The following is a 21,619-nucleotide window of genomic DNA, read 5'->3' on the forward strand; positions in this document are numbered from 1 at the left end:
AAAATATGGGCACAACAAACTCTTGAGAATTGAATTTGAAAGCACAGGTTATCAGACAAAGACCTATTGTAAAGGTCCCTAGATTGTAAGCTCTTACAACAGTTACATCTATTCCAGAGTTGTTACTGATATTTCTAAATTCTCAGGTGCTAAGCTCTTTGTGCATAACCTGGTCGATCCCTGGAACTTAGAATATTTGTGTGACACCTGAGACTCAGAGCTAGAACTGTGTAGCTACGAAAAATCAACATTACCCCATAAAGCAACTGCTAAAAACAATGAAAAAGTGATCAGACTTCAATTAGAGATATGAATGATGCTGATCTGGGTAGGACTAAGGTAAAGCAGTCTAAAGGGTAAAGGATGATATTGACTATATTTTAAAACTTCCAACTTCTATGTGAGACCAAAGGAAGAGATGTTTATTTGGTGCAAAATTTATATTTTCTGTTTCCTGGCTCTAATTTTACCGATATGGGTCTTATCTTTCACTGCCTCCCTGTCTCAGAGAAGGAGACACAGTTTTCCTCTCTAGGACTCACTGAACAGCCCTGGACCCCTAACCCTTCCCATCTCTGAACCTTGCAGCTCGCCCTTCCTTTCTCTATCTTCATTCTCTCTATGTCCAATGGTTTACTTCCTAAAAGCCTATAAATACGCTTAATACATTTTCACCATCCAGTCAACCCTCAAAAGCTATACACTTGACTCTTCTGTCCTGTCATGGCAAAAATGGCAATTCACACAAACCAGTTCACCTATTACACTTCCGTTAATTTCTCAACATCTCTATCTCCTCTCCACCCGCCCATGCTTTACTGAGCTATTGATATACCAAGAACCTCCTAATTAATTGCCCAATGAAAAAGCCTGCTCTCTCCCCAGTGGCTGACACTTCTAGAAATCTCTTTATCCTTGACAGTGCTGAAAACACAGTCTAAAGGTTTTTCTTTTCCTTCTCTTCCCAAAACCCTCTAACGTTCATGGGTTTTCTCCTGTGCCTACTTCTCAAATACCCAAGGGATCCATCCATAATTAACACACTTATTCTACAAGCACTCTCTGGGGACTGCCATCCATCTCCATAGAAAATACTACCTATATCCATCCTCTTGTTCCAAATTTCTTCCTCTAGACACAATCTCTCTCAGAAGCATCAAATTCTTTTTTTCAAGTGTCTGGAAAAAATATCCACCAGACTGTCCTTAGCAAGCATTTGAACTTTTAATAGGTCCTAAATCATTTGCTTCCCTACCAAATCTAAAATCTATACTTCCTTTTCTCGGTTAATGGCATGACCAGCCACCCTATCTCCCAATGTGGAAATCTTGGGGGTTATTCTTGAATTATCTTTCTCCTTCATATCTCCATATCTCCATCCCTGGTCTATCTGTCACCAAATCTTGTCCATTTTACTTTCTAATCTCTCTCAAATTCAGCCTTCCCCCCACTATCCATTACTATTAAGGTATTTAAGATCTTCTTTTATCTCACATGAACTATCTCAAATATCTCTCTGCTACTAATCTCTTCCTCACCCACTCTTATTCCACATTACTACCAGGATTACCATCCTAAAATAATTTTAAAATAGAAAAGGATATGTATTTTTCAATATTAGATTGTCAAAAACAAAAAGGAAAATAATACCTTGTGTTGGTTAGAGTATGGGGAAATGGACCTTTTCATAAAACATAGTGAGAGGAGTTACATTAAGCAAAATACTGAAGCAATAAATACTAGAACTACAAATGTGTATACCTTTTGATCCAGCAATTCTATTTCTAGAAGTTTATTCTATGGAATTAAACAGAAAAGTACACAAAGATATACAAGTGCATCCTGAAGTTCCCATCATTGCCAGAAAAGACCAGGCACTTTTTTACACACTATAAATTTGCCTAACCTTGCCCTTCTTCATTCTGTAAAACTAGAACTCATCCTTGAGCTCAAAAATCAGCTACTCCATCCTCTGTCTCCACAGCAATTTATTCACAACGCTGCATCACATCTGCAACCACAGCAGACTATAAGCTCTCCAAGAACAGTGGATTTATGTATGCTATTTATTTGGCACATATCCATTTCTACACTACGTAAAATGATGTCTGACACTTAGCAGGAGTTCAATAAATAAATGTCAGATGAGATGAAGGAGTTTTATTCCTCTTAAACAAAGAGGTCTGATTTTCAAAATCTCAGCAAGTGTTAAAAGGTAACACTAGAGGACCCCATACATGTTATGTTAAATTTTGTTATTAAACAGGTATGTAAACAAAGCAAATAGCCTTGTAAATTTATATAAACAAATAGTCTATGAGTCTTTATTTAGTTACTTGAAGTTTAATTCCTAAAAACATAAAAATTTCCATACTGGGTCTGAAGTATAGTCTATCTAACTTACAATTTTATTTCTGAAAGTGGTGCCAAGAAATATGCCATAAGAAGGCATAGCTGTCCTCCCAGATATTAAATTAAACAGAGTTGTGTTTCAAAACACCTTACTTTTCTTCAATAATCTAATATGAATCTATCATACTTGAAATCATATTCTGAAATTATTTATATCTCAATATTGTGCTGGTTTGAAGTTGTTATGCCCAAAAAAGGCCATGTTCATTTAATCCATTCCTGTGGGTACAGACCTGTTGTGGGTTGGACCTTCTGATTAGGTTGTTTCAACTGAGATGTGACCCACCCAATTCAAGGTGGCTCTTAATCCTTTACTGGAGCCCTTTATGAGAGGATAAAAGGACAGAAAATAGCCAAGAGAGCTCAGAGAAACACCGAGAGAAGTTTGGAGGGAGAGTTGAGAGTAAAAAGCCCCAGAAGAGATAAGAGAGGACCCACAGAAACTCAGACAAAAAGGCACTGAAGCCAGAAGCTAAACCCGAGAGAGAAAACAGCAGACACCAGCTACAGGCCTTCCAATGTGAGAAGTATTCCAGATGCCAGTAGCCTTTCTTCAGAGAAAGTATCTTTCACTTGATGCCTTAACTTGGACATTTTCAATCTAGTTTATAGATTTGTAAACTAATAAACCCCCTTTGTAAAAAGGCACCCTATTTCTGGTACATTGCATTCCAGCAGCTTTAGCAAACCGAAACAAATATGCCAGAGCTCTTTTCCATACTATTATGTAAGTAGTATTTTACATATTATATAAGTAGAGTAAGAATGTATTATGTAGATAGTACCATGCATCGATATATGACATATAAGTAGTTTGGTCACACTTTTCTTCCCAAGTTGAACCCCTTTTAAATTTTAGGAAGGTTCCTAATTCTAATCAAGGCTAGTCACAGCCTAATCATACCCTTCATGATTTCACAAAGTTCAGTTCTAGCTTTTAGCCTTTACCTTTCTAGATGAAGAAATCTCATCTTTCTCTTTCATTCACATAGAAAAAACTTTTTAATCTGCACCATTTTACTTTTCTTAATTTTGAGTTATCATATAGGATCCAAACTGAAATAACAATACAGGTAGGTTTATGAGATTTACTTTCAATTTATAGAAGTTTTAGTCAAGAAAATATCACCCTTGATATAAGTTAGAAAAGACAGCCTTCAAAAGCACCTCTGACAATCACTGTATTCCAAGACTTACAGGAAATCATAAGGAAGTCCTCACAGTTGCCTTTGTCATCATCTTGTTGGTCCACAGGGATCCCGTTGGCATCTATGACTGCTTCAGAGGCACAGTCTGCTACCAATACTTCTTCTGAAACTACGTCAGTTGTCAGAGGATCAGTGACGATTTCTGCTTCTACTACGTTATCATGAACCACATGTTCAACATGTCCAACATCAGGCACATGTATAGACTCACTCGTCAAGACATGTTCTGGCATGGACATTGAGGCTGAAGTAATGTCAGAAGCTAAAACATCATCTGGGACTGTGCAATGTGCTAAAGAAACTTCTTCAGCCACATCTGAGTCCAGTACTTGCTCAGGAATGATGACAGTTTCAGATACATCTGCTTCTTCCATGATATCTGGGCACTGAACATCTTCTATAACAACGTCCTCAATAACATCTTGGATTACAACCGAATCTGGGTCATCAGGAACAAAGTTATGTACAGTTATGTCTGAATCCACAACATCTGAAACAAAAACAGTTTCTTGCACTTCCACAACAATTTGATCACCATCCATGTGTGTAGCATCAGCTCCTTAAAAAAATAAAAAATTAAAATGACAAATTTCAAGTAGGAATGCATGACTAGCTCAAATAAAGTAAATATTATTTCGTTTCTACCAGGAAAACAGACTAACGCCTCCATTTTTCTCAAACATTAAGATGGATTAAAAAAAAAAGAGGAAATCTATTTTTGAATGACATTAGAAATAAAAATTTTTAACACAGGAACTTTTTTTTCACTCATTCCAAATCAGTTAATCAAGAAATACTAGGAAAGTAAAACAACCGAGGCAGTCAGAAGAAAAATATTCATCAAGGAAAAATTCTAAGTACATTAAAATCAAACCCATATGCTTAGGTGCCTAAGGGATGATTATAAAATTCAAGTAAGTAATACAGCTTCAGGTAGCAAGTATATTCTTTCATTATGTCTGCTTTACATTTCTTTTCGTTCTTGTCCCGTCTCCATCCTCCAGCCATATTTTTTCTTTTTTCCATCTTTCCCATGTATTTTTTTTACCTCCCATTATTTCCCGTTCTGTCTTCATATCCTTTCCCCTTTGTTCTGATGCAACATCCCACCAATATCCTCCATCAATAATATGGAAATTTAGAAATTGTCCTCTGAATCTAGGACTTAGAAGGATTAAGTTATAAATGAAAAGAGAGAGAGAAGGCCAAGGCTGAGAACAATTGGTTGAAGAACCTCTGTGGACAGATAAAATGAATAAAACTGCAACTGCTCTGGTACGGTGGAAGGTGAGGGTAGTTGGAGAAGGGCCTGTCACAATTTCACCAGGGTCTAACCTCCTCCCTGCCCCCCCAGTTCCCAACCAATAAAGCACTTCCTTCAGAATATAAGAAACTCTAATCCAGTCTACTCTGCAGTTAAGGAATGAAAGTAGAGGGCTGAGCCAATTGAAGCCCAGTGAGATTAAATTACTTAACCAAGATCACATGGTTTACACAGCATATGGTGCTCAGTAAATATTATTCTGAATGAATGCCACAAATGCGAACCGAAATCATATGTCCTTACCAAAAATATAAAATAAGAAAAAAAAAAGTCCAGTATCTTGGCTCCTGGTCCAGAAAAAAAGCAGTTTTATAAAATCTTACCTAAAAAACTATTCAATTAGTGCTTCTTGTTATGACTCAGCTCAGGCTTAGTTCAAACAGTTGCCTAACTGGATGACTGTGTAAGACTGGCCAGGCCCTCAGAGAAACACTGACTTCAACAAATAAAAAGGCTCAACAGGGCCAAAGAAGATTCAAAATTGTAGGCAGTCTTTAAAGTCACTTAATACCTATTTTAATTACATCTAAAAATAATAATGAAAGAATTATGTTTGCTTTCATACTATAGAACTTCTATAAAATGCTTTGTACTTATTTGCTTTTAATATCTGCAAGATTAGTATCAGGCAATAGGTCACTATAATCTCAAGCTTGCAGACATAAATAAGAAAGCATTTAGTGGCAAGAGCATGGTTAAAAGGTCTAAACCAGAGAGCAGGGTTTGGACACTTATTAGTTTTGTGACCTTGGGCAAGTCATTTAATCTCTGAGTTTCAGTTTCCTCATAAGTAAAATGAGGACAGTAGTATCTGCCATGCACACCTCACAGGACTGTTGTGATGCTCAAATGGGAATATATAGAAGTTTCTGAAAAACTGTAATGAGAGGTTTCATTATTATTATGACATATAAAAACGGAGGTCTGGCAGATTAAGTGACTTGCTCAAAGATAAACAAATACCATAAGTGTTAACAATCAGGACTAAAATACAACAGCCTTCCAATCTACCACTTAGCCCAAGTCCCATTCTTGCTTGTGGCAAGAATAAGCTAGTAGATATCGTGACTTTTTCTCTCAAGGGCTTTAGTCTTTTCTTTCAAGTACATTAATTATACGTATTCCAATGAAGAATGAATTAGAATTTTGCATTTACCATTATCACAATGAAATTACCAAACAAGACTTTAAAGACTATCCCACAGTCTTTTTATGTGTAATAAAATCATACATGCCCTCTAGATTTAGAGATAAAAGAAATCTGAGAATTAAAAATCACTTATTTAATTTCTTGATCAAATTAATTGCTGTCTCTTTAACATACTGCAATACGATCACTTAAAGTCCAATGAAAAAGTCATTCACATTATATTTATAAGGGTAGCTAACTAATGTGATATAAAACTACTTCACATCAAAAAACCTAGTGTAATCACTTTATAATGTTAAGTAATTGGAACCATGGGTAATCTGAAATTGTGAACATTTTTTAAAAATTATTAGGCCTTTCATAAACATAATTCTCCTTCTGCAGAGGTTAAGACTGCTGAAGCAAAGGCTCCTTTTGAGAACTTGTGAGAGATGGGATTGTAAAAGAAGATCAGGGTCAGAATGTGGGTTTATACTTTATCTGCTGGGTAACGGAGAACCAGAAATGACATGATACATGAGTTATTTTAGGATGAATACTCTGATTGATGGGCTAGATAAAGAAAGTGACTAAGGTTAGGGAAAACAGCTTAAAAGTTACTTGAGACTAAAAATGAGATGATACAGCTTCTCTATATGGTAGGAAGTCAAACGAAGAGAAGCAGCTATAAACAAGGGACATTTTCAAAGGAAGAATAAGGTTTAGTGGTATAACTGGGAATGACAAGAATAAATGAAGATAACATTAAGATTTTGATATTGCTGTTGTTATTGACAAGAAGATGAAAATTGGCTGTGAGGGAGCCCTATTTTTGAGGAAACAGTATATTTTGATAGGAATGAGAAACTTAAGTGTGAATATCAATGTGAGAATCCATCAATTTGTCCTCTTGATAACAACTCCAAATTTGGTATTTGGGAAGTGGAATAAACCCAAGTAGTCATACCTGTTGCATCGAAAAATGAGTTTGGCCCTTGTGGTTGCAATTCAAGTCCATCTTCATCCATGGCCTTTAATTTTCATCAGTCACAGCTCCTAAATCAGGGAATACAGTAAACCAAACATTAACTTTTTATATTATATATTTAAAATGTCATCATATTTATATTTCTGAAACACTCAAATTACATGATTGATGAACATTTATCAATAACTTATCAATCTATGGGAGAAAACAGTTGCAAATCATGTATTTGATAAGGTTTTACTATACAGAGCATATAAAGAACTCCTACGACACAACAACAAAAAGACAACCCAATTAACAAATGGGCAAAGGACTTGAATAGACAACTCTCCAAAGAAGATAAACAAATGGCCAAAAGCACATGAAAACATAGATGCTCAACATCAATAGGCATCAGGGAAATGCAAATCAAAACCATAATGAGATACCACCTCATACCCAATAGGATGATTATTATTTTAAAAATGGAAAATAGGCATTGAAGAGAATACAGAGAAACTGGAACTCTTGTGCTGGTGGGAATGTAAAACAGTATAGCCACTGTAGAAAAGTTTGGTGGTTCCTCAGAAAGTAAAAAACTACCCTATAACCTGGCAATCCCATTTCTTGGTATATCCCCAGAGAATGGAAAACAGTGACTCAAATAAATATTTGTACACTAATGTTCACAGCAGTAATTCACATTAGAGAAAAGATAGAAACAACCCCAGTGTCCATCAACAGATGATGTTCTGATACACATTACAACACACATGAACCTTGAAAACATTATGCAATTCAAAGAGGCCAGACAGAAAAAAACAAATATTTTATGATTCCATCTACATGAAACGTCCAGAATAGGCACATTCATAGAGACAAAAAGTAAATTAGAGGTTACGAGGGGCTGGAGGGAAGGGGGATGAAGAGTTATTGATGAATGGCTAGGAAGTTTCTGGTTTGGGTGATAAAAAATTTTAGTAATAGACGGTGGTGATGGTAGCACAACACTGTAAATGTTATTAATGCCCTGAACTGTATACTTTAAAATGGTCAAAATGGCAATTTTATGGTATATACATTTGTTAACAAAATAAAAAAAAATTAAAAACGAATCTATTTGCTCCTTTTATGCAGGGTATGGACAGATGAGTAAAAAATATATAGATAAAAAAATAAATAAATAATAGGGGGAATAATGGGGTAAAATGAATTGGGTAGATTGAACTACTTGTGGTCAATGAGAGGGAGGGCAAAGGGGTATAGGATATGGGAGTTTTTTCTTTTTATTTATTTTTCTGGAGTGAGCAAATGTTCTAAATATTCTAAAAATGATAGTGATGAATGCCCAACTATGTGATGATATTGTGAGCCACTGATTTTACACCATATATATGGACTGTATATGTGTGATTTGTCGATAAAAATCTATTTTTTAAAAAACATATCTATCTAAAACAAAAGGGAACCTAAGTGATTTCCAATGATATATGAGCATTCTATATAACAAAACAATGCAGATAAATCAAAACAAGTCCATTTTGCCTAGACTTTTTTTTGAGGTATTGCTTACATACAGTAAAGGGCACATATCCTGCTAGAATTTTCACATATGCATAAATCTGTATAATCACTACCCAGAACAAAATACAGAATATTTCCAGCACCCTAGCACTCTTGTCTTCTCTCAGTCAATATATCCCATGCCCCACAAGGACAACTGGTTTTCTTAATGTTCAACTTAAACATACTCTGCAGCTTACTGGGGGAAATTTTTGTAAGATTTTCATATTACTTCACTAAATTTAATAGAGTCTGCTCTTTTCCAACCGATACAGTATAACAATAGTAAAATTTAAAGTGCACAATGGTAGTATACACCCTTTGGAGTTTCTGCCTAACTCACAATGACCTCTTTTATCTGAGATCATATGATCTAGAGAAGTAAATTCCCACAGTATACGTATTATCTCTTGGCTGTAATTGTTTGGCACTAAGTTTAAAATGGTAAAGTTCATCTTTGAGTACAGTAAAATCAAAGTTTCATCCCTAAGAATCTGAAACCATGAGAAAGAGTCTGTCTCTCTCTCTCTCTCTCTGTTTTTTTTTTTCTCCTGGGGGCCTTTCAAAATTATAACAGAGGAACATGGGAACCAAGGAGGGCCATTTTCCAACTTTGGCTTAGCCTAGTGGGACAAAGTTTACAAATGAAAAATGAAACTAATCCAGTGAATACTCTAAGAAACACAGTACAGGGAGAAGGAAGGGGAGGTTTACCAATAGCTTTTTAGCTCCTAGCTCTAGACCCTTCTGAAGTTCAGCTACATTCCTGCCTTGGGTTTTGTAAGACACCCCAATGACCTTAATTCTCCTTTTTCTATTTAAGCAGAAAACTTGCAACAAAAAGAACCTTAAAATAACAGAGTTCCTAAGTACTATTTCAAAAGAGCATACATCAGGGATTGCGGTATACTCATGTTGCCAAATACTGCAAAAATCTCCTAATTGGTGTCCCTATCTGTACTTTCTCACTTTCTAATCTACCCTAAACAGTGCTATTAGACACATCTTTCTTTCACCTTTATCATAGTTTTCTTTGCTGATAAGTACTGTATGCTTCTTATTAAAATTTCAAATAACAGCAGTAAAAGTCATTTTTCTAAAACATATTTTAGGTGATGTCATTCCTCTTTTCAAAACTGTTTAATGGGGCAGGCCACAGTGGCTCAGTGGCAGAGCTCTCTCCTGCCATGCCGGAGACCCAGGTTCGATTCCCAGGGCCTGCCCATGTTAAAAAGAAAACAAAACCTGTTTAATGGCTCCCTATTACTTCCAAATAAAGTTCGAACTTCTTAGTCTGCCATCTCCTAAGATCTGGCCCCAAATTACCTCTCCATCATTATCTCCCATGGCTTTCCTTTAAGCATACCGCTACCACCATACATGTACACGCACATGGGCTCTTCAGTCAAACAAAAATATCCAAGGTACCCTAAGACAGCAACTCTATATTTAGTCTGGCTTCCTTCTACCTGGAATACGTTTCCTGTATTATCCACAGTCTATTCTCAAAATCACCTTCCCCACAAAACAAGAAAAAAATGGAAACAATCTTTCCTTATCCCCTTCTCTTAAACTTGTTTGCCATATATTATGGATATTTATATATGTCTTATTTTCAGATTCTAAATTTTATATACAGGCCTTGAAGAAATATCCATGAGAAACCCAATTAACATGTGTATAATTAAACAAGTGGATGTTCAACATGTCAAGTCTGAGACTTACTCAACTGACTTTCAAGAAATAGTATGTTTCATGTTATTTATTCAAACGGCTTAAAATTAAGGACCATAATGGCTAAATTAACAAACAACAACAAAACTTTAAACTTAAAAATGGAAAGTGTACTTGTTCTGAGTTATTTCCCACTGCCCTCTCCCCACCAAAATCACTTCTGACTATGGAATTCTTTTTTCCCCTTTAAAAATATAATAATAATAAATGAAATTATAAAATGATAAATGTAAATTAATCTTCAAAGCATAATGTAATATTACATGAAATTGAGTCCGTAAAGAAGGCAATAAATGTGATTTGTTAAGATATGCAAGGGCTCTTTTAATTTCCTTATATAAACCCAATCTTATCAGCTCTAAGAATTATCATCCTGCAGAATAATTTTTCTCTTCTTGGTGTTCGTCTTACATGGCTTTTCTATTAGAGTTTGGTAGATAATCAATTCCCTCAATTTTGAAATTCTCTCTTTCCTCAGTTTAACTAATTGAAATTCGAATTCTCTTCCTACTTTCCTCACTGCTGGCTACTCTGCCTCCCCTCACCCCTTACTGAAGTCTTGCTCAAAGGTGTGTACACAGTCTTCTTCTCTTCTATGCTGACAATTTTTGCTACTGCTTGCATGAGGATGAGTTCCAAAATTAGGTAGGGGCCTAAAACCAGAATGCCTGCTGAATATTTTCATGTGGATAAAATCCAGCTTTCTCTTGACATGACTACTATGAGTTTAACCTTTTTCCCTGCATATAGTCAGGCTGCCAGATCTTGTCAATTCCTTTTCCACAACTTCTCAGATCTCTTTCTTTGTATTTCCATTGTCACCATCCATTCTTAGATTCGTATTCCCTGATCCTTGAGTGATAAAACTAGCCTCTATACTGTCCTTGCTCCTTTCTCCCACGCCCATAAAAGATTACAAGGAACCCTATAACATGCAAGAGCTGGTGCCAAGTACCAAGGTATTCCTGCAGTCTGCAGGTAGATTACTCCTCCTAAAGCACTGCTTAGAAAACTTCCACAGTTCTTCAATAATCGGGGTGCTCTAAATATTAACCCAAGCTACCATAACAGACTTATTTTCTATTCACCGCAATATGTCATATCATATGTATTTCCTAACAAATATTCTGGTTTACATGGAGGCTGGCCACTCACCTTACTTATTTTTTTTTAAACTTTTTTTATTGTATAGTATAACATATATACAAAGCAAAGAAATAAAAAAGCAATAGTTTTCAAAGCTCTCTTCAACAAGTGGTTACAGGACAGCCCAGAGTTTGTCATGGGCTACCATACAACCCTCTCAGATTTTTCCTTCTAGCTGCTCCAGAATATAGGAGGCTAGAGGACTTAAATACTTTCTTATCAATACAATCGACTTTTTTTCCCTTCTTTTTCTGTGAATAACATACATACAAAAAAAGTTATAAATTTCAACGCACAGCACCATAATTAGTTGTAGAACATATTTCAGACTTTGACATGGCTTATAGTTTCACAATTTTAGGTTTTTACATCTAGCTGCTCTAAAATACTGGAGACTAAAAGAGGTATCAATTTAATGATTCAGCATTCGTATTCACTTGTTAAGTCCTATCTTCTATGTATAATCCCACCATCACCCTTGATCTTTCCATACCTCTTTTTGGGGTTGTTTGGGCTATGGCAATTCTAAATTTTTGATACTGGAAGGGTCTGTCACTAATATGGTGTAGGGAGATGGAACTATCTGATGGTTCTGGAGAGGCTGGGCTAGGTATTGGACTTATCTGGACCAGGGACCCAAATGGAGGTTGTAGGTTTTCAGAAAGTTTCTCAAGTGCATGGAACCCTTGTGGAATCTTATATATTGCTTTAGGTGTTCTTTAGGATTTGCTGGAATGGTCCTGGTTGGGGGTTGACAGGTTATGATAGGTAGCAAGGTCTACCTGAAGCTTGTGTAAGAGCAGCCTCCAGTGTAGCCTCTTGACTCTATCTGAACTCTCTCTGCCACTGATACTTTATTAAGTACACTTCTTTTTCTCATTTTAGTCAGGATGGAATTGTTGATCCCATGGTGCCAGGTCTGGATTCATCCCTGGGAGTCATCGCCCACATTGCTAGGGAGACTTTCACCCCTGGATGTCATGTCCCACGTAGAGGGGAGGGCAATGATTTCACTTGCAGAGTTGGGCTTAGAGAGACTGAGGCCACATCTGAGCAACAACAGAGGTCCTCCAGAAGTAACTCTTAGGCATGCCTATAGGTAGTCTAAGCTTCTCCACTACCTACATAAGCTTCAGAAGAGTAAGCCTCATGATTGAGGGCATGGCCTATTGATTTGGGTATCCTTAAAGTTTGACACTATCAGGGGATTCCTTGAAAGTAAGGTTTAATCACTCACCTTATTTTGACTTAAGTGAACAATAATTGTTCAACAAACAATTATTTTGACTGGTTATTTTCCCTTTTTAATAATGAAGACACAAAGTATGAGAGCAGTGCCAGGTTCAAAGTAAATGTTAGCTGTTGAAAAAATAAGAATTAAAAAAAAACCTGAAATAGGTACTTTCAAAGCAGAGATGACTAACTACATCTCATCTCAGCAACCCCTCTGGGGTTAGAACTATTAATTCCCTCTGACAATAAGAATGAAATCATGATATTAGATGGAATCTGCTCAGAAGATTTCTTAGGATTTTGATAAAGGGTGGGAAAAACATGCACTGATTGTTTAATTCAAATTGTTCATGACTTTGCAGCAGGAACCAAGCCTAGAGACAGGTTGAATCTGAAGACAAATAAGCAGAATTTGTTCAGAGAACCAAGAATCTAACAATTTGAATGATTAGTACTAACATTTAGCCTGTCTGTCAAACGCTCTCAAAACATTTCTGGGGCCCTACCACCTCAAAATCAGTAAAATATTCCCTTCCCAGCTGCCAAGAATCTTGACTCTGAAAATGCCTGTAGAATCCAAAGTTGAAAAACCTAGTTTTAAAGGAAATAAATGGCTCAAAGAAATCCAGGAAATTTATAAAACTTACTTCCATTCTTCAAAATAGAGTAAATGAATAAAAAATATTGTACCAAGTTAAGAGGTAGAGCAATAACATTTTACCTATCATAATTAGTAATAATGAATATAACTTGCATCTGTTTTATATCTCAATGCCTAGGCATATTCATGATCTCCCTCTTGGGCAACGTTTCAACAGGGTGCTTCTGTATTCACTTTGCTTTTTGTAGCTAATATAGCATACAAAAATCATTTTTCTGCTTTTGATCTCCCAGACACTTGATGCCTTTTAAGTTTATGATTTTTTATTTTAGTTCTTCTCCCTAAGTCACGCTCAGAGAACCAAATTTTATTATAAATGGTAGATAGAATTGCTCAAGCTGCAGGAAAGGCAAATTGAAGTAAATCTGTCTATAACACATTGTTTTCTTAGGGGAAATAGTAACTGGTAAAAATTTACGTTTAAAGCCAAATTAATATCTTTCCTCTAAAGTTACATTTCTTTCCCAATCCTTTTCAACATTGTTAAATGTTAACCATCATCTCTCCAGATACCTAGTTTTTAAATCCTGGGTCCTACTTCATTGCTCTATTTCAGCTCTCAAATTAAATTTGCCTCAAGTTCCTTGTGGGATGGGAGAAAAAATATGAAACTATTAAACTTTACCACTGGGAAAATCCCGGATACTGCGTCAAACAGTAGGGACACCCACATCAATAGGCCAAGCCCTTAATCTTGAGGCTTACTCTAGTGAAGCCTATGTATGTAGTGGAAAAACTTAGCCTACCCTATAGGGGTGCCTAAGAGTCACCTCCAGAGGGCCTCTTTTGAGGCTCAGATGTGGCCTTTCTCTCTCTAAGCCCAACTCTGCAAGTGAAACCATTACCCTACCCCCTTACATGGGACGTGACATCCAGGGGTGAAAGTCTCCCAGAGGGCGTGAGAGATGACTCCCAGGGATGAGTCTGACCCTGGCACCGTGGGATCAACAACGCCATTCTGACCAAAAGGGGGAAAAGAAGTGTAACAAATAAGGTATCAGTGGCTGAGAGAGTTCAAATAGAGTTGAGAGGCTACTCTGTAGGTTGCTCTTATGCAAACTTCAGTTACCCAAAATAAATGGAAATATATTCTATGCTCCTAGATTATAAGATTTAATATAATTTAGGATGTCAGTACTACCCTAAGTGATTTACAAATTCAACACAAAACAAATCAAAATTCTAACAACTTTTCTTGAAGATTAAAAATATACCAGATGCATACAACAGGAGATATGAAAAGACAGAAGAAAAAAATCAGTGAACTAAAAAAAAGGACAATTGAACTCATACAGTCAGAAGAATAGATAAAGAAAACAATAGAAAAAATTGAGAGTGTCTATGACCTTGTGTGAGCACATGAAGCATACAAACATATGCAATATGGATGTCCCAAAAAGAGAAAAGAAAGGAAAAGGGACAGAAAGAATATTTGAGGAAATAATGGCTGAAAATTTCCTGTCTCTTATGAAAGATATAAATATACATGTCCAAGAAGCTTAAGGTACTCCAAACAGAATAAGCCCTAAGAGATCTATTCCAAGACACATACTAACCAGACACATACTTAGTGTGTGTGTTAGTATGTGTTGGTTAGACACATACTAACCAGAATGTCAAATGTCAAAAACAGAAAATTCTGAAACTCACAAGAGAAAAGTGATTTATCACATACAAGAAAGGGATCCTCAAAAATACTAAGTGCCAATTTCTTATGAGAAACCATGTAGGAAAGAAGGCAGTGATATATTTAAGATACTGAAAGAGGAAACTACCAGCTAAAAATTCTTTATCTGGAAAAACGGTCCTTCAAAATGAGGGAGAGTTTACAAAATTCACAGATAAACAGAAATTGTGAAAGTTCATCAACAAAAGATCTACCCTACCAAAAAAAAAAAAGGAGTGCTTCAGGCTGAAAGGAAAAAGACAAGAGAGAATGGCTTAGAGTAGTGTGGTAGTGTGAAGAAGTGAAGATCTTCAGTAAAAGTAACTAAAAAAGTAAATGCAAAACCCAGTAGTGCTGTATCCTCAGCATATAACTACTGTTTAATTCCTGTAAGAGTCAGAATACAATTGAACAGGAAAAATTCCTATTTCCTGATAGTGGACACGCAAAATATAAAGAGGTAATGTAGGGCAAAAATCAATATACAGAGGGGAAATGGAGGGATATGGAAGCAGAGGACATATATGGTATTGAAGCTAAACTGGTGCCATTTCAAATTATTAGGTTATAAATGTAAGCTATGTAATTAAAACCACAGGGTAACCACAAAGAAAATATTTTAAAACCATTTACAAACAGAAATGAGAAAGGGATGGCACAGATACATCATAAAAGATCAACTATACAGAAAACAAGGCTGCATCAAAGGAAAAGAGAGAAAAGGTATGACGTAAAAACAAAAGGACAAAATGGCTGAAGTAAGTACTACTGTTAAGTACTGAATGATAATGGATTACAGTCCCCAACAAAAGACAGATTGGTGGAATGAATAAAAAAGCATGATTCAACTATATGTTGTTTACAAGAGACTCACCTTACAACCAACAACATGAACAGGTTAAAACTGAAAGGATGAAAAAAGAATCCATGCAAATAGTAACCAAAAAAGAGGTGGGGCAGCTATACTAATATCAGACACAACAGACTTTAAATCCAAAGCTTTTATAAGAGACAAAAAAGGATATTATATATTAATAAAAGGGTAAATCCACCAAGAAGAAACATAAACTATAAATATTTATACAACTAACAATGGTGCTCCAAAATGGATGAGGTAAAAATTGGCAAAACTGAAAGGAGAAAAAATACCCCTACAATAATTGTTCAAGATTTCAATACACCATTCTCATCATTAGAACATCTAGACAGAAGATAAATAAGGAAACAGAAAACATGAATAATATGATAAATGAATTAGACCTAAAATGCATATACAGAACACTGTACCCCCAAATAGCAGGATATACATTCTTCTCAGGTACACATTGATCATTCTCCATAATAGAACACACAATGGGGTCACAAAACAAGTTTCAATAAACTTTAAAAGATGAAATCAATCAGAATACAGGGTAAAGGATGATACTGTCCATATTTAAAAACTTCAACATCTGTATGAGACCAAGGGTAGAGATATTTATTTGGTGCAAAATTTATATTTTGGATAATACATTACCTAATTAACTTGTATGACCAGTTTAGTTGAATGTCAAAAGTACACAGAATCTTGAATAGGGTGTGAGATTTTGTTGGTTTGTACAGGTTAGTGTGATGCCCTCATATATCCCAGAGTAATTTGGGCAATGAATAAAGTATTTGCAGAGTCCCCTTGTGGGATTGGGGAGAAAGAAGGAAACATTCAACCTCCCCATCTGGAGAATTTCTGATATTCTCGCAAGCAGTGGGGACAACCAAATCAATAGGCTGAACCCTCAATCATGGGGTTCACCCCTATGAAACTTATTCCTGCAAAGGATAGGATAAGCCTACTTAAAATTATGTCTAAGAGTCACCCCCAGAGAACCTCTTTTGTTGCTCAGATGTGGCCTCTCTTGCTAAGCCAACTCGGCAGGTGAACTCACTAGCTTCCCCACTATATAGGACATAACTGCCAGGGGTGTAAACCTCCCTGGCAACATGGGACAGAACTCCTGGGATGAACCAGGACATCTTATTCCCAGGTATCATGGGAATAAGAAAGCCTTCTTGACCAAAAGGGGGAAGAGAGAAATGAGAAAAAATAAAGTTTCAGTGGCTGAGAGATTCAAACAGGATCAAGAGGTAACCCTGGAAGTTATCCTTATATATATAGATATCCCTTTTTAGTTTATGGTATGTTAGAGTGGCTGGAGGGAAGTACCTGAAACTGCTGAGCTGTGTTCCAGCAGCCTTGGTTCTTGAAGAAGACTGTATAAAGATACAACTTTTACAATGCAATTGTGAAAACCCTGTGTCTGATACCCCTTTTATCCAGGGTATGGACAGATGATTTAAAAAAATACAGATAAAAAAAATAATAAATAATAAATAAAGGGGGTAAAATAAATTGGGTAGATTGAAATACCAGTGGTCAATGAGAGGGAGGGGGGAGGGGTATGGGATATACGTGTTTTTTCTTTTTTCTTTTTCTGGAGTGAGCCAACGTTCTAAAAATGATCATGGTGATGAGTACACAACTATGTGCTGATATTGTGAGCCACTGATTGTACACCATGTATGGACCGTATGTCTGTGAAGATGTCAATAAAAATATTTATTTAAAAAAAAAGATAAAATCATATAAAGCATGTTATCTGACCACAATGGAATGGAGTTGGATATCAACAGCAGGCAGAAAACTGGAAAATCAACAAATATATGGAAGTTAAATAACATACTGTCAAGCAATCAGTGGGTCAAAGAAGAAATTACAAAGGATAAATACCTTGAGACGAATAAAAACAAGAACACATGTCAAAACTTATGGGATACAGCAAAGGCAGTATGCAGAGGGAAATTTATATTCCTAAATGCTTACATTAAAAAAGAAAGAGATAAAATCAAAGACCTAACTGTACACCTGGAGGAACTAGAAAAAGAACAGCAAACTAATCCCAAAACAAGCAGATGGAACAAAATAACCAAAACTAGAGCAGAGATAGGTGAAATTGACAATTAAAAAAAAAAACAGTAGAGTTAACAAAACCAAAAGCTGGGTCTTTTAAAACTTTAATAAAACTGACAAACCCTTAGCTAGACTGACAAAGAAAAAAAAGACAGAAGACACAAATAAATAAAATAAGAAATGGGATGGGGGACATTACTACATACCTTACAAAAATAAAATGGATCATAAGAGGATAACTATGAATAACTATATGCCAACAAATTAGACCACATAGATGAAATGGACAAATTTCTAAAAACACAGATAACCTACACTGACATGAAAAAATAGACAATCTCAAGAAACCAATTACAAGTAAAGAAATTGAATTAAATCATCAAAGACCTCCCAATAAAGAAAAGTCCAAGACCAAATGGTTTCACAGGTAAATTCTACCAATCATTCCAAGAATGAATACTAATCCTGCTAAGATCAAGTTACTACAAGAAAATGACAGACTAATTTCTCTTATGAATGTATATGAAAAATCATTAACAAAATACTAGCAAATCAAATCCAACAGCACATTAGCAGAATTATAAACCATGATCAAGTGGGATTTATCCCTCATATGCAAGGGTGGTTCAACATAAGAAAATCAATTAATGTAATTAACCACATTAACAAAATGAAGGGAAAAAAGCATATGATCATCTTAATTGACAGAAAAAGGCATCTGACAAAATTCAGCATCCTTTCTTGATAAAAACACTTGGAAAAATAAGACCAGAAGGAAACTTACTCAACATGATAAAGGGCATAGATGAAAAACCCCATAGTAAACATCACACTCAATGGCAAAAATACTAAAAGTTTCCCTCTAAGATCTGAAACAAGACAAAGATGCCCACTGTCACCACTGTTGTACAACATTCTACTGGAGTTCTAGCCAGAGCAAATAGGAATGAAAAAGAAAGAGGTATGGAAATTGAAAGAAAGAAGCAAAATTTTTCCTTTTGCAGATGACACGATCTTACATATAGAAAGTCCCAAAAAGTCCACAACAAAGCTATTATAGAGCTAATAAATTCAGTAAAGTGGCAGGGTTCAAGATCACTACAAAAAAATTGGTAGTGTTTCCTTACACTAATAATGAGCAATCTGAGGAGGAATCAAGAAAAAAGTTCCATTTACAATAGCAACTAAAATAAAATATCTAGGAAGAAATTAAACCAAGGATGTAAACTTAACCAAGAATATATAGAAAACTATAAAACTTTGGTAAAAGAAATCAAAGAAGATCTAAATAAATGGAAGGACATTCCATGCTCACAGACTGAAAGACTAATTATCATTAAAATGTAAATCCTACCCAAAATGATTTACAGATTCAATCCAATCTCTCTGAAAATTCTAACAGCCAGGGTATGCAACTGTGGCTCAGTGGCAGAGTTCTTGTCTGCCATGCCAGAGATCCAGGTTCGATTCCTGGAGCCTGCCCATGTTAAAAAAAAAAAAAAAAAGGGAAAAAAATTCCAAGTCTACTTCGCAGAAATGGAAAAGCCAATCATCAAATTTATCTGGAAAGGTAAAGGGCCCTGAATAGCAAAAAACCTCTTCAAAAGAACGGTTTGGAGACTCATACTTCCTGACTTTAAAAGTTATTACAAAGCTACAGTGGTCAAAACAGCATGACACTAGCATAAAGATAGATACACTGACTGTGTTGGTTTGAAAGGACTTACGTACCTTAGAAAAGACATGTTTTAAACCTTATCAACCTTGTAAGAGCAACTGTTTTTCTAATCCCTATTCAATACTAAGGTTGGAGTCTTGATTAGGTTATCTCCATGGAGATGTGACTCAATCAGCTGTGAGTATTAAACTTGATTAGATGGAAAAAAGAAAAAGAAAACAACAACAAAAAAGTAAAATAAACTTGATTAGATGGAGATGCATCTCTACCCATTCTATGTGGGTCTTGATTAGTTTACTGGAATCCTTTAAAAGAGGAAGCATTTTGGAGAAAGCTTCAGAATGACATAGCCATGGGAGGCAGAGAGTCCACCAACCAGTGACTTTTGGAGATGAAGAAGGAAAATACCTCCCAGGGTGCTTCATGAAACAAGAGGCCTGGAGAGAAAGCCAGCAGATACCACCATGTTTGCCATGTGCCCTTGCAGCTGAGAGAGAAATGCTGAACATCACGGCCTTCTTGACTCAAGGTATCTTTACCTGGATGCCTTAGATTGGACATTTCTATAGACTTGTTTTATTTATTTATTTATCTATCTATTTATTTATTTTTTAACATGGGCAGGCACCGGGAATCGAATCCGGGTCCTCTGGCATGGCAGGCAAGCATTCTCGCCTGCTGAACCACCGTGGCCCGCCCTAGACTTGTTTTAATTGGGACATTTTCTCAGCCTTAGAACTGTAAACTAGCAACTTATTAAATTCCCCTTTTTAAAAGCCAGCCCATTTCTGGTATATCACATTCTGGCAGCTAGCAAACTAGAACACTGAGCAATATAATCAACAACATGGTTGAACCTTGAACACATCATGTTGAGGGAAATAAGCCAAGCACAAAAGGATAGACAGATATTGTATGATCTCACTGATGATGTAATTAGCAAAAGTAAAACTAATATAGTCAGAATCTAGAGTATAGTTTTACCAAGGGCTGGGTTTGGGATAGGGAATGGGGGGGGGTTAATATTTAAATTGTACAGAATTTCTATTGGAGTTGACTGTAAAGTTTTGGTAATGGAAGATGGTGATGGTTGCACAACATAGTAAATGTAATGAATACCACTGAATTGTAGACTTGAGATACTTTGTGTGTTTTAGTTTCCTAGGCTGCTGAAAGCAGATATCATGAAATGAGTTGGCTTAACAATAGGAATTTACTGGCTTACAACTTTAAGGCTGAGAAAAATGTCTAATCCAAATCAAGGCATCATCAAGGTGATACTTCCTTCCTGAAGACTGACTGCCAGTGATCCTTGACTTCTCTGCCACATGGCAAGGCACATGGCAAGGCACATGGCATCTGCTAGTTCCTCCCTTCTCTTCCAGGTTTCACTGCTTTCAGCTTCCTACATCCGTATGCCTTCTGCCCCATCTGTATTCGTTCATTTAAAAACAGACTCCAGTAAAAGGATTAAGACCCACCCAGGGCCATGCCTTAACTGAACTAACCTCATCAAAAGGTTCTACTTACAACAGGCTCGCTACCCATAGGAATGGATTAACATTAAGAACATGATTTTCTGGGGTACATACAATTTCAAACTACCACACTCCACCCTCTAGTATTCAAAAAGACATTTTCTTTCTATATGCAAAATACATTTATTTTATCAAAATATTCCAAAAGCCTTAAGTCATTTCAGAAACAATGCTAAATATAAAGTCTCAAAAAACTGGTTACAGGCATGATTTGTCCTGGTACACAATTCCCCTCAGCCTGTAGACCTGTGAAACTTAGAGAACAAGTTATCTGCTTTCAATATACAAGGAGGGTTAGGCATAGGATAAACATTATCATTCCCATAGGGAGAAATTAGAAACAAAACAGGCATCACAAACATTCAGAAACCCTGTAGGGCATACTCCATTAGATTTCAAGGTTTGAGAGTCATCTA

At 36.0% G+C, this 21,619-nt stretch overlaps 1 protein-coding gene across 7 annotated transcripts in view; it reads right to left on the reverse strand.

The window, feature by feature from the left end:
- Window positions 1-21,619, reverse strand: part of ZFX (zinc finger protein X-linked) — a 60,200-nt gene that overhangs the window by 14,048 nt on the left and 24,533 nt on the right. For all 7 annotated transcript variants that reach the window (XM_077145196.1, XM_077145193.1, XM_077145199.1 and 4 more), the window contains exons 2-3: window positions 7,041-7,129; window positions 3,610-4,179 (exon numbers count right to left, since the gene is read on the reverse strand). In XM_077145196.1, the coding sequence (XP_077001311.1) occupies window positions 3,610-4,179; window positions 7,041-7,101 (631 nt within the window). In that variant the 5' untranslated portion in view covers window positions 7,102-7,129. The remainder of the gene's footprint in view (window positions 1-3,609; window positions 4,180-7,040; window positions 7,130-21,619) is intronic.

Source organism: Tamandua tetradactyla, chromosome X, assembly GCF_023851605.1.
Source record: "Tamandua tetradactyla isolate mTamTet1 chromosome X, mTamTet1.pri, whole genome shotgun sequence".
Taxonomy (NCBI): Eukaryota; Metazoa; Chordata; class Mammalia; order Pilosa; family Myrmecophagidae; genus Tamandua; species Tamandua tetradactyla.